The sequence below is a fragment of the Polistes dominula genome, unplaced genomic scaffold (assembly GCF_049000335.1).
Source record: "Polistes dominula isolate Pdom_NZ unplaced genomic scaffold, Pdom_raw_medaka contig_28, whole genome shotgun sequence".
Taxonomy (NCBI): Eukaryota; Metazoa; Arthropoda; class Insecta; order Hymenoptera; family Vespidae; genus Polistes; species Polistes dominula.
Window position 1 is genome coordinate 5422524 of NW_028300879.1, and position 13053 is coordinate 5435576.

At 25.4% G+C, this 13053-nt stretch overlaps 5 protein-coding genes across 7 annotated transcripts in view; 4 read left to right on the forward strand and 1 right to left on the reverse strand.

The window, feature by feature from the left end:
* The window catches only part of LOC107066945 (ras-related and estrogen-regulated growth inhibitor), a 91372-nt gene extending 90161 nt beyond the window's left edge, over window positions 1-1211 (reverse strand). The window contains exon 1 of one of the 2 annotated variants that reach the window (XM_015322018.2): window positions 839-1211. The gene's annotated coding sequence lies outside the window, so the exon portion shown is untranslated. Of the gene's footprint in view, window positions 1-611; window positions 782-838 lie in introns of those variants that run through there. The other variant, XM_089174335.1, reaches the window with a different exon arrangement.
* Window positions 1212-2079: 868 nt separating this feature from the next.
* LOC149033654 (sperm-associated antigen 1-like) lies at window positions 2080-5687 on the forward strand. Of its 2 annotated transcripts, none has more exons than XM_089174341.1 (5): window positions 2080-2826; window positions 3346-3637; window positions 3954-4215; window positions 4318-4537; window positions 4690-4832. In XM_089174341.1, the coding sequence occupies exons 2-5, from the start codon at window positions 3480-3482 to the stop codon at window positions 4707-4709; spliced, it is 660 nt and encodes a 219-aa protein (XP_089030467.1). In that variant the 5' UTR covers window positions 2080-2826; window positions 3346-3479; the 3' UTR covers window positions 4710-4832. The 2 variants fall into 2 exon arrangements, with proteins under 2 accessions (XP_089030467.1, XP_089030470.1); XM_089174344.1 differs by lacking the exons at window positions 2080-2826; window positions 3346-3637; window positions 3954-4215 and adding exons at window positions 4937-5064; window positions 5287-5390; window positions 5486-5687 and having other exon boundaries at window positions 4413-4537; window positions 4690-4851.
* An 838-nt stretch (window positions 5688-6525) lies between these two features.
* Window positions 6526-8498, forward strand: LOC149033655 (tetratricopeptide repeat protein 12-like). The gene is made up of 7 exons (XM_089173581.1): window positions 6526-6618; window positions 6681-6880; window positions 7045-7188; window positions 7289-7416; window positions 7750-7850; window positions 7918-8123; window positions 8314-8498. Exons 2-7 carry the CDS (start codon window positions 6835-6837, stop codon window positions 8496-8498), a joined length of 810 nt encoding a protein of 269 aa, XP_089029707.1. The 5' UTR covers window positions 6526-6618; window positions 6681-6834.
* Window positions 8499-8592: 94 nt separating this feature from the next.
* LOC149033656 (uncharacterized) lies at window positions 8593-9715 on the forward strand. The gene is made up of 4 exons (XM_089174349.1): window positions 8593-8701; window positions 8977-9080; window positions 9142-9406; window positions 9599-9715. Exons 1-4 carry the CDS (start codon window positions 8624-8626, stop codon window positions 9602-9604), a joined length of 453 nt encoding a protein of 150 aa, XP_089030475.1. The 5' UTR covers window positions 8593-8623; the 3' UTR covers window positions 9605-9715.
* LOC149033657 (uncharacterized) lies at window positions 9694-11880 on the forward strand. Its single transcript, XM_089173585.1, has 7 exons — window positions 9694-9763; window positions 9852-9979; window positions 10285-10353; window positions 10498-11064; window positions 11142-11253; window positions 11340-11510; window positions 11591-11880. The coding sequence occupies exons 1-7, from the start codon at window positions 9694-9696 to the stop codon at window positions 11665-11667; spliced, it is 1194 nt and encodes a 397-aa protein (XP_089029711.1). The 3' UTR covers window positions 11668-11880.
* Window positions 11881-13053: the final 1173 nt, after the last annotated feature.

Below are 13053 nucleotides of genomic sequence, written 5' to 3' on the forward strand. Positions count from 1 at the left end.
ATTCTCGTTGAACAAGAAGAAGAGAGAACAAGAGAAAAAAAAGAAAAACATAAAAAACGAACGAAAGAACGAAAAATATCATCGAATTCCAACGTCCTACTCGTGGACAATAAATTATCGATTATCACCGAACGATATTATTCGCAACGCACATATCGATATACAAAAGTTTATTTACCGGACGATTTCAAAAATTTGCATGGCACCACGACTGCATTTTACAGCTATAAATATAAATTCTACAATGGTTTTCAAAATTTCACGCATTCACTTTGAGCAAAAACTTTGAATAAACAAGCAAGTAAAATGGAGAGAAAGGCAACTAATTTATTCGAATAAAAAGATCCTTCCGAGAGTTGTTCGTGTTGTTTGTCCAATGAGATCAACCCGACGGTTGCATCCGACGCGTGAAGAAATGTGCTTGCTCGTTGTAAATGACGTAATTTCTTTCGGCGTGTCAACGATATCAAACGAAAAGTTTCAAACGTGAGACGAGGTAGAAAACAAAGAAGCAAAAAAATAAAAAGAAAAGAAATAGACAAAAAAAAGGGAGAGAGAGAGAGAGAGAGAGTGAGTGAGTGAGGAATAAAAATATTAAACTCTCACTTTACCTATCATCGTCATCGTCACCGTCATCATCTGTAACGGCCTCGAGAAGGTCGAACACATTCTCAACACGATAAAAAGCAAACAAGTTGAATCCCACTAAAAACGTGACGTTTGTTTGTACAACGGGTAGGTAGTTAGGTTTGTAACGATATCGATGATGATTATCATGAGAAAAAAAAAGAGAGAGAGAGAGAAAGATTAGAGAAAATAATAATCGATATTAAATTACCTGATAAATGAGATCACGAGAAAAGTAAAAAAAAAAATAAGAAATAATCACTCAAACAAAAATTCTCTCATTTAAAAATAAAACAACACACGTATACACCCCTATGTATGATTCAAATTCATTCAAATGTTCCTTTTTTTTCTTTTTTATCAATCACATATAAGTAAATAAATATTTTCAAAATTTCTAACATAAAATATAATTTCAAAAATTCTTCAGTGATTCGAGAACAAATTACATACATAAATACATTACATATATACATACATACATACAAATATAAGTACGTATATATACAATATATGAATCACGAGAGAGAAATAATAAGACACGCGCACGCGTATTCGAAACGTTCGCGCCGAACGTTCGTCGGCGAATGCTCGTAACTGGAACGTCTCCGGCCTTCTAATATATATACCTAATATATATATATATATATATGCGCTCTCTCGAGGGCCCGGCTGCGCACGGGTTTGCCCGGCGCTGCCTTAGTCCGTCGTGCACTACAAGGTGACTGCCGTGTTAACAGGTAAGCACGCTCCGATGCGTCGAGAGAACCGTGTCTTGCTATGCTGTACTATTCCTCTCTATACTCTTATTCTCTGTTGCACTCTCTAACACGATCCAGGAGGGAAAGGGAGAAAAGGGGTGGAAAGGGGGGGGATACCGCTTCTACGCGTTCCTTTATTCCAATACGTATTACGATAAAATATTGTAATATACCTTCTTCTCTCTCGGTACCGTAAACTTTATATTTACGTTAAACGTTGTTTTTATTTTATATTTAATAGTAGTAAAAAAAAATAAGTTTATTTTTAATCAATTTTAAAATTATATTCGTGAGACGGAAGGGGTATATTTTGTTGTAATATGATTGATATTTAATTTGAAAGTTTATATATATATATATATATATAAAATTTTGAGAATAAATAAGGATTGTTTCAAATATACAGTGAAAATAAGTATGAATACTTCTGAGACTCGTTGTAAGTATTTATTATACTTGCCTATAATTACAAAAATAGGCAGAGTCAATTTAATTGTATTGTACAATTATATATTTATATGTATGTACAATTATAATTGTAATATTTTCGTTTAGCTTATTATCATAATTATTTGTACATATGAATTGTTTTTAAAATAGATCTTTAACGATGTTAATATTCATGCAAATATTTCTTCAAATATTCAAATAACAACAAGATCTATCTATTTAAATATATATTTGTTATTATTGATATATTTTGATAACTCTTGATAACTATTGATAATAATATTTGTGCAATTTCCTGTAACAGACAAATTACAGAAAAAGAGATAAAGAAAGAGAGATAGAGAGAGAAGGGTAAGGAAAAGGAGAGGGAGAGAGATCACCTATGTCCTTTTCACGAATACACAACTCGATGTATTAGTTTATATAAATCTTGTTCGTTGTTAAGAACAGAGTTAGAGATCGTGTGTGGTTGAACATAGTTGAAAGGCACACGTTTCCCCCCTTAGGGACGTTCTCTATGTATATACGGTAAATTGTGTACTTCCCTCGACACGGTCGAATCATAAGTTTATAAATCTTAGCTCGCTAATAAATCATACGAGTTTATGATCCTCCGTGTTAACGTGCAAGCGCGACCCTATGAACCATACAGATGCGTATTTTCCCTCTATGGTGTATTGCGTGAGTTGGCTATTCCACCTCATAGAAGAACCTAAGCTCTCGATGCTTTATTATTCGTATAAGAAGGTATAAACCTTCCAATAAGACGGACTTACGTCTAAATGTAAATATTATAGTGTACGTACATATATAGTAATCAACGATAACTTGATAATCGTGTAAACCAAAAGTTATATCCAAAATATCTTTTTGCATGTACTTAAACCAATCCAATTTTTTATTCTCAAAAAGATGAAGAAGAAGAAAATTATTTTTGAACTAACGAACAAAAAAATAATTACAATTTGTCCGAACAGAAGACAAAAATGTATGTATGTAGAAATAGTTTTATTTTTGTATCATGAAAATTTCGAATTTTCTTTAGATACCTGACAAATAAATTACTTTAAAATCAACTATATATATAAGGAAAGTCACAAAAAGATGTCAGGTGGATTTCAATTTTTATTGTTTAGTATATGTGTTTGTGTACGTGCGTTAACAAAAAGAATACAACTACACGAGATTCGTTTGGATAAAAGCAAACACACGTTATCGTGTCGTCTTTTCTTCTTATGTAATCTTAAAGGTCAAAAATGGATAGATATGGAATCTAAGTTAGAAAATAGAATTGAAAGAGAATAGAAAATAAAAAACCTATATATATATATATATATTTTTTACTGACACGTGATTGTATTGAAATAAATTGAAGATTATATTTTATAGTTAGAATGTTAGTTAATAAATGTTTCGTTTGAAAAAATTCCTATGCTTCATTATTATACAACGTTGTATTTTTTACTTTAACGATCGTAATTTCATGATAATATATGTATGTATGCAGATTGGTGTGTTAGTTCGATCTATAATATTCCATGGTGTTACAACTCCGTTGCCCTAACGACGAATGAAAACAAAATCAAACGTTAGAAAGGATAAGTCATTCGTTACGGATTCGATGTTTGTATTTTTTGAAACATGTACTGCCAAGAAACGAATTTAATTAATATAGTAAATGAAGATAAGAAATCATCTTTATTGCAAAAGTATGGTATACCAGTGGAAAATCTTTCTTACGAATATATCTCAAAATGTTCAAATTCTAAGATGTTGGAAAATATTCTTAGGATACTCAGGTTTGTCATAATTTAAATATTAGATTGTTCCGAAAGTAATTTCGTTATTTTTTTTTTTTTTGACACAATTTTGGAATTAGTTAATGCAAATTGGCAAATAACAACACGTGAAATTGTTGAGAGTTTAAATTTATCAAATTAAACTATTTAAACCAACTCGAAATTCCTAAGTTTAACCTCGAAACAAAAATTGTCTTCATTTTTACAAAAAAATTAAAACTAAATCACTTTCCGAACAACCCAATATATTTGTATAGATATAATTTAAATAAGAGATATAATTATTAAAAAACATTTTATTAATAATAAATATTAGATCCGGAGAAGAAGGGGTTTATCCAGATTTAACAAAACATGCAGAAGAACGTTTAAGAAAAATGAAACCAAAAAGTTTATTATTATCTGAACCTTTACCACTTATTAATCGTCAAATGTTGGAAAAGAAAGAACAAAATATAGTAAATGATTTTATGAAAAATTGGATCGATGAAATGCATTATAGAGAAAAAATGTTAAAAGATAAAAAAGAACATTTCAATATGGATTCATTTCTTCTACCAGTCAGATCGAATATTTTGGTAAAAATATCATTTAAAATAATATATAAAATCTTTTTTTTTTTTTATTACGTATACACGTATGTGTAAATATATATATATATATATATTTATTTTTTTTAGTCAAAACCTACTGGTACAAATAATGAAAGTAATAAAAAATCTAAACGAATAGCTTCTACCGATTATAGTGCTTGGGACAAATATGATGCTGATACCGAAATAAATAGAATAGATTTGAAAGAAGAAAGAGAATTAATTCAAGCAAAGGAGATGCAACGAAAACATAATGAAAATGAAAAGAAACAAATCGAAATGTTGGATTCAAGAGAAATTCAGAAACGTAAGAACAAATGTGTGTGATTCAATTTAATTTATACCTAAACATGATCTTTTAATAATATTCATAAATATTATTTATGATATACTCGATAATTAAAATCTTCAAAAGATGAATAATATTCATGATAATAATGAATTATTTTTTATTATTAGAAAATCTTGCAAATCAATAGCAAAATATGATCTCTGATCAAGAAAGAATGAAAGGAAATGAGTTTTATAAAATTGTTGATTATACTACAGCAATACAATATTACACTTTTTGTTTTTCTTTAAATTTATGCTTCAAAGCTTTAAATAATCGAACACAAGCATGTAAGGAAAATTATCGAATAATATAAATTTATATTTAAATTGTAATAAATTAATTAAAAAATAAATTTCATTTTGTTATATTCAGATTTTAAGTTAAAACATTACAAATCTGCAATCAGGGATGATGATATTTTGATTAAGATGTATAATAAAAATTGTTTATCATTATGTCGACGGGGATTATGTTACTTATATCTAAATGAAATAGAAAAAGTACGTAATATATTTACAATGATTATTTTTTTATAATACACATTAATGACTGATCTATTCGCTTAATGAATTAATCCATTTTGCATCAAATTTTATCACATTTTTTTATATTATTCAATTTATGAATACATCGAAAATCTCTAAATAATGAATAAAATTATGAAAAAAAAAATATGAATATTTCTTTTTCTGTTTACATATTACACACATAAATAACAACAGGCTGTAGATGATTTTGAGATAGTCGTGAAATTGAATTCAAATTGGATTAAAATCAAATGTAAATTAGAAAAATTACAAAATCGTATTGAATTGAACAAATTATTGTAAGTAATAACAATGTTATATAATTCCAATTTATCTTAATTATATATAACTAATATTAATTGTATGATTATCTCTCGTTTATATTTTAATGTAGAAATAAAAACAAAAAAGAAACATCGTCAGATTCAAGTGGAAAAATTACCGATCCTTCTCCCGTATCAAACATCAAACCTGACGACATTAATTTGATAGATAATAAAACGAACAATAATGATTTGAATGAAAATAATAATACGGAAGTCAAAATGACGGAAGAAAAAGCAAGTAAGATAAAACAAACAATAATAAAACATTAAAAGAAAATAAATGACTACAAAATGTAAGAAACATATGATGAATTAATTTGTAATGCATTTATAAATATTATTGTTTATTAATTTTAAAAAATGTATTCTAGTATGCTAGGTCAAATAATTAATAAAAATATTATTTATGATTAACTTAATATTTAACATCTTCGATATTAGAATATTCCTAGAAATTAATTATTTTTTTATTATTAACTGAACTGAGATAAATGTGATCGTTGAAATGAAAATAATACTGGATGATGAATGGTTAAAAATAAATGATTACAATAAAGTATTACACTATATTATGATTTTTGTATTCTGACAAATAAATGTTCCTATGCTCGAAATAAGCGTGCCATAATATGTAAGAAAATGATCAAATAATTAAACAATATTTAAGTTATGATAAATATATATATATATAACTAAAATAAATTTAATCTGTTATATTCAGATTATATGTTAAACCGTTACGAAGATGCTATCGAGTATGATAATATTTTGATTTCTGAAGATAATACAAATATTAAAATATTAAATCGAAAAACATTATATTTTATACTACTGGGAAAATTAGAAAAAGTACGTAATATATTTACAATATATAATTATTTATAATATCAATTATCGTAATTATCTCTATACGCGTATTGAAGTAATTAATGTTTCAAAAAATGTTGTTATTATCTTTGATATTTCACGTATGTGTGTTTCACTCATATACGATAATAATATCTTATATGGCTAATAACGATCTAGTTAAATTATAATAATACTACATATAAGTCAAATTTGTAAACAATATGAATTTTGTTTATGTAAACAACAGGCTGTAGAAGGATTTAGAGTTTATATTGAAACTTGAACCAGATTGGAGTGATGTGAAATGTCAAATTGAACAATTAAAAAAACGTATTGAATTGAATAAATTAAAGTAAGTAATAAATAATTTTATTCAAACTTATCGTATTAATTATCGTTATGTTATTAATGTAGAAAGAAAAACGAAGAAGAAACATTGTTAAATACAATTTCAAAAATAACCGATAGTTCTCTTCTAACAAACACCAAACAAGACAACGTTAGTTGGTTTACCAATAAACAGCACCTTACTGATTTGAATAAACTGAATAAAATTCAAGACGAAGTGATGGCAAAAAAAGAAATAACAAGGATACCTACGCAATACACTGAACGTAAGAACAAATTAAGAACTAATAATTGTTTTATAGGTGTCATTGTTTATTTCAAAATGACACTTATATCGATAACTGTGTCAAATAATAATTCATAAATATTATATTTATCATTACTAAGTAATTAACATTTTTTGTTTTATTCTATAAACCTTCAAATAAAGAGGTAGAATCGTTGTTTGAGCAGTGCAGACGCGATGGAAATGAATTATTCGAGGTAGAGGATTACGAAAATGCATTAGTAAATTACAATTACTGTATTAAGCTTAAAGTATGCAAGGAAATAATAAAAAAACGAGCACTGACATGTAAGAATAATCGAATAATTAAATTGAAATTAAAAAAAAAAAAAACAATAACAAAAAAAGAAAGAAAACTAAAATATAACATTCCACCATTTGTATTCAGATATAAAATTAGGACTTTACGAAGATGCGTTGATTGATTACGAATGGTTAATAAGATTTAAACATGATACAATTTCGACAATATTTCGTCAGAATTATTGTTTGATAAAACTGAATGATATTCAAAGAGTACGTAATATATTTACAATTATTATTTATAATATAAATAATCGTGACGTATCTCATAATGAAGTATAATCCCTTTTTTGCACAAAATTTTATCATCTTTGTGATATCTCAAATGTAATAATAATCCATAATATATATATATATATATATATATATATATATATATATATATATATATATATATATATGAATATGTGTAAGAAAGAATAAAATCATAGATTATTAATATAACAAATTAATTAAATAATGATAATCTAAATAATTAATAAAAATTATTAAAAAAATATTAATTTTTTAATTTTTTTTCTTTTCTTTTTTTAATACAAATAACAGGCTGAATCGAATGTAGATGAATTTTTGTCAGAATGTCAAAACGAAAAGGAAAAATCTGGATTCTATATATTAAAAGAACATATTAAAAAGTTGAAAGAAAAGTAAGTAATAATAACAATGTTATTCCAACTTATCGTATTAATTCTCGTTTACGTTGTAATTTTGAAGAAAAAAGGAAGAAGAAAAAAGATCATCTTTAAGTTGGACATTTATCGGTTCTACTCCTGTACTAAATATCGAACAAAAAAACGACAATGGAGAGAAACTTATTAATACGCAAGCAAAGATTGAGATTAAAACCGAAAAAATGGAAGAACAAGAAAAAGAGAGATTAGAAACAACGACAAAATCTATAGAAATGGAGGAACTCAAACGTAAGAATAAATTATAAATTAATTCATTCATAACTGTTATTATAAGTGTCATTGTTTATTGATAATTTCAAAAAGACATTGTGTTCAAAAAAAAATAATTCATAAATATTATATTTATAATTACACGATAATTAATATTATTGGGAATCGAATAATTATGAAAACTAATTATAAATTTGTTTTCAATTAGCCGAAGATATAGATGCTGCAACATTTGAAGCAATTAATGACCTAAGAACAGCTGGAGATAAATATTTCGTAAGGGGTTTTTACGGTGATGCAATAATGTATTACAATCAATGTATTGAGATATATCCACTTTTAATAGAAATACGATTAAATCGAGCACAATCATGTAAGAAAATGATCGAATAATTAAATTACAATTAAATTATGCTAAAGAAAAAAGAAAAAAAGAAAACTAAAATAAATTTCATTCGTTGTATTCAGATTTTCTAATGGACCGTTATGAAGATGCGCTCAATGATTACATTGTTTTAATGACACAGATTAATCTAGATCCAGTGTCATTGTATCGTTATTGTTATTGTTTGATAAAACAGGACAAACTTCATGAAGTAAGTAATATTTACAATTATTATTTATAATATAAATTATCGTGATCTATCTTATAATAAAATATAATCCCCCTTTTTTGCACCAAAATTTTATCATATTTAATATATCATGTGTAATAATATCCATATATGAATATGTAGGAAATAATGAAATCCTACATAGATAATATAAAAAACTAATTAAATAATAATAATCTATATATATATATATATATATATATAATTAATAAAATTATAAAACAATATCAATTCTTTTTTTTCTATACAAATAACAGGCGATGGTTTGTTTCACAAAAGCTGTGAAAACTAATATACATAACTTTTGGGCATTGCCAGCAAAGTTAAAATTAATAAACTATTTTATTGAGAATAAATCAAGGTACGTAATAACAATAGTATTCAAAATTATCATATTAATTCTCTTTTACGTTTTGATATAGAATGAAATGCGATAATGAATTCTATGATGAATTTATGACAGCCATGAAGGAACATTTAAATCCCTTAAAAGAAAACGTAAGTTTAGCTTTAAGTTCGACAGTTACCGATTCTACTCCTGTATCAAACATTCAACAAGAAAGCGACGAGGAAGACCAACTTATTGATATGGAATTAGAGATTGATATTGAAAATGAAAAAAAGGAAGAACTAGAAAAAGAAAGATTAGAAGCAATGAAAAACCCAAAAAAAAGGAGAGTCCCAAACGTAAGAATATATTATAAATTAATTTATTCATAACTGTTATTATAAGTATCATTGTTTATTGATAATTTCAAAAAGACGTTGTGTTAAATAAAAAAATAATAATTCATAAATATTATATTTATAATTACACGATAATTAATATTATTGGGAGACGAATAATCATGAAAATTAATTAATTTTGTTTTTGATTAGATATAAGTGTAGATAAAGCTGTATTTGAAAAAATTGATAAAATAATAACAATTGGAGATGAATATTTCGATAAAGGTTTTTACAGTGAAGCAATAATGAATTACAATGAAGCTATTGATGTATTTCCATTTCTAGAAGAAGCACGACTTAGTCGAGCAATATCATGTAAGGAAAAGATCGAATAATTAAATTACATTTAAATTATGCAAAATAAAAAAAATAAAATAAAATTAAATTAATTCGTTGTATTCAGATTTTGTAACAAAGCATTACGAAGAGGCACTCCATGATTACAATGTTTTAATGACACAGATTATTCTAGATTCAAAATCAGTGTATAATCGTTGTTATTGTTTGGTAAAACTGGACAAGCTTGAGGAAGTAAGTAATATTTATAATCATTATTTATAATATAAATAATCGTGATTTATCGTATAATAAAATATAATCCCCCTTTTTGCACCAAAATTTTATCATATTTAATATATCATGTGTAATAATATCCATATATGAATATGTAGGAAATAATGAAATCCTAAATAGATAATATAACAAACTAATTAAATAATAATAATTTATAATATATATATATATATATATATATATATATATATATATATATATATATATATAATTAATAAAATTATAAAACAATATTAATTCTTTTTTCTGTATATGAATAACAGGTTATAACTTATTTACATGAAGCTATAATAACTTTAGTACATTACCAATGGACAATTTCAGCAATGAAGGTATTAGTAGATTATATTAAGGCGAATAAATCAAGGTAAGTAATAACAATGGTATTCAAAATTATCATATTAATTCTCTTTTACGTTGATATAGATTTCAAAACAACAGTGTATTGCAAACTGAATATAACGAAATCAACATAGAATTTCTTAATTGCGAAAAAAACCCAAAAATGTTTGACGACACCACCTAAAATCAAAGTGAAGAATTTCAATACTAATAATAAAATATGTTATTGTGAAAGAGGACCAGGACCGTCTCACAGAACCATACCCTTACCACATCCCAGAGAGGATTATTGTATTCAAAACGAAAGTGACGAAATTGTATCTAGTTCCAGTTCAACACATTTTGTACCAAGCAGTATTAATACAACTCTTTCGGACAAAACAACGACCAACGAATCTTCCATTAGTCAAGAATCAAAAAATAATAAACGAAATAAACAAAAGTTTATATGTTCTTCTTCAATCGCAAGTACTTCAAAAGTTGACACAGAAAAAACGATTGGTGACCAGTCAGATACAACAGAACCTAATCTTCTCGTTAAAGAGGATAATGCAAGTTTAACTAATAATAATAATAATAAAAATAATAATAATAATAATGACGAAAATGGAAAGGAATATAATTTATCACCGAAAAGACTCCGTGTTAATTCTAATGACGACGGTGATAAATTAGATCCGAAGAAAAATGATAATTTTGAGGTATTTTATTTCGATACAAAAATTATATTTTTATATGTGCAATAAAGTTTGGACATAATTATTATTGTATTTTTTAGAATAACGCATATAAATTTATTGTTAACTGGAATTCTTTGAAAAATAGTGATCCCAATTTCAGGTGTCGTGCTCTAATTTTACGATCTATAACGGTAAACAAACTTATAGAAGGTACATATATTTTTGCATATATACAAATGCAAACATATATATATATATATATATATGTCCGTTTTATTAATCAATTAATATTTTAGTTATAGATAATAAGCTTGATGGACCTATGCTGAGTTCGATTATACAATGTTTAGAAAAACATTTTTGTAGACCCGAAGATACTCAATTACTCGTTGGTTATTTATTATCACTTAATACAGTAAGCGGATTTCCTCTTTTAAAAATCTTTATAACTGAAAAGGATAAGGAAGGTAATGATAATATTAGAATATTTAAGATAATTTATAAGATAAAGAAGAGGAATTAATTGTTTTTTCCGTTTAATTTTCAGCTTTAGCAAATATATTTCAATTTTTAGAAGATCAAGGATGTGAAGGGGTTCTAATGTTACGTGCACTTTATTCCTAATATTATATATAAATTACACGATTTGATAATAAATTAAATTTAGTATTTTAAAATTAATTAGGAAAGAGGAATTTGTATCTTCGTTATCATTTATCACTGGACATTATTATTTGTTATAATTGCAAAAATTGTTTATGAATTAAATTTTACACAAACCTTTTATTTATTTTTTCATATTTTTATTTATAAATGCATTAAATAGTTGTACTTAAATATTTTAACATTGTGACCAGCCTATATCTAATAATAAAATAAATTAATTGATTATTGATTTCTACTTGTTCATAAATAATAAATAATTGTTTCAAATATTTTTTAAAATGTATAAACACACATACGCACAGAAAGGATAGATCATTGTCATAGCAATATCAAAATAAATGATACAATTTTGTTATAATATTAAATTAATAAAATATATAACGAAAAAAATATAATATTTGTAAAATATAAATGATAATAGAATAAATTAAAGTATAACAAATTTCAAATGCTGAGAGATAGAATAGAAAATGGCGCGCATTTTACTTCGAGACACTGGCGGCACATATAAACCTGTACAAAACTAGCGACGCGTAACGTGCCAGCCAATAGGATGGCTCGTATTCCTATGTAACGAACAACGCTATTGGTCAAGCTAATTTTTCTTCATCACGTAAATACATGTTGATTATTTTCCTTTTCTAATGTTATTTATTATATATTTATAAAAACTTTTATAATATTAAAAGTTATTTTTAAGCAATAAATATTTCAATTTTAAACAATAAAATTAATAACAAGTACCAAATCATTGTATTTCTCGTGTAATATTCGTCGAACGTGAAACTTCCATATCTGAATTTTATTAATATTTTGCATTTAATTTTTATAAAGATAAGAGAAAGATACGACCTTAGAACTTGGATAAAAAGAAATAATAATATAAAGAAATAGAAAAATCTATTCACATAGATATTAGTTTCTTGGAAATATTCGATATCTTATTTGCTTTCTCTCCTATTAACTTATTTCGAAAGAGAATATATCTTTCTAATTTTTTTTATAGATAATTCAAAATATGACGACATTGAATCGAACGAAGAGGAAGTGTGCAAAAATTTTCCCTAACTATTGATATATATCTCAAATCCCGAGATATGAATACGAACGGATGTGCTCAAGGATGCAAATAAAAAAAGTAGGAAATAATATGCACAAATGAAACAATTTACTAACAATCAATAAGAATGTCTGAAACATATGAAAAATAATTATCTTTGTAAGTCTTACTTGATAGATTTAATAAAAAATCATCAAAAGTTCCAAGATTATCCTTTTGTTGATTAAAAATCATCTCTACACGAATATACTATACAAGTATAATAAGTATATATATGTACATAT

What these genes read in the sequence shown, in the direction of transcription:
- LOC149033655 (XM_089173581.1), top strand. Translation starts at nt 6,835, where the DNA reads ATGGCAAAAAAAGAAATAACAAGGATACCTACGCAATACACTGAAC. An exon ending in AACTGAATGATATTCAAAGA is followed by an intron (nt 7,417 to 7,749) that starts GTACGTAATATA and finishes TACAAATAACAG; the next exon opens with GCTGAATCGAATGTAGATGA. An exon ending in ATTAAAAAGTTGAAAGAAAA is followed by an intron (nt 7,851 to 7,917) that starts GTAAGTAATAAT and finishes GTAATTTTGAAG; the next exon opens with AAAAAAGGAAGAAGAAAAAA.
- LOC149033654 (XM_089174341.1), top strand. Translation starts at nt 3,480, where the DNA reads ATGTACTGCCAAGAAACGAATTTAATTAATATAGTAAATGAAGATAAG. An exon ending in CAGTCAGATCGAATATTTTG is followed by an intron (nt 4,216 to 4,317) that starts GTAAAAATATCA and finishes TATTTTTTTTAG; the next exon opens with TCAAAACCTACTGGTACAAA. An exon ending in TTCAAGAGAAATTCAGAAAC is followed by an intron (nt 4,538 to 4,689) that starts GTAAGAACAAAT and finishes TTTTATTATTAG; the next exon opens with AAAATCTTGCAAATCAATAG.
- LOC149033656 (XM_089174349.1), top strand. Translation starts at nt 8,624, where the DNA reads ATGACACAGATTAATCTAGATCCAGTGTCATTGTATCGTTATTGTTAT. An exon ending in AACAGGACAAACTTCATGAA is followed by an intron (nt 8,702 to 8,976) that starts GTAAGTAATATT and finishes TACAAATAACAG; the next exon opens with GCGATGGTTTGTTTCACAAA. An exon ending in TTTATTGAGAATAAATCAAG is followed by an intron (nt 9,081 to 9,141) that starts GTACGTAATAAC and finishes GTTTTGATATAG; the next exon opens with AATGAAATGCGATAATGAAT.
- LOC149033657 (XM_089173585.1), top strand. Translation starts at nt 9,694, where the DNA reads ATGAATTACAATGAAGCTATTGATGTATTTCCATTTCTAGAAGAAGCA. An exon ending in AACTGGACAAGCTTGAGGAA is followed by an intron (nt 9,980 to 10,284) that starts GTAAGTAATATT and finishes TATGAATAACAG; the next exon opens with GTTATAACTTATTTACATGA. An exon ending in AGAAAAATGATAATTTTGAG is followed by an intron (nt 11,065 to 11,141) that starts GTATTTTATTTC and finishes TGTATTTTTTAG; the next exon opens with AATAACGCATATAAATTTAT.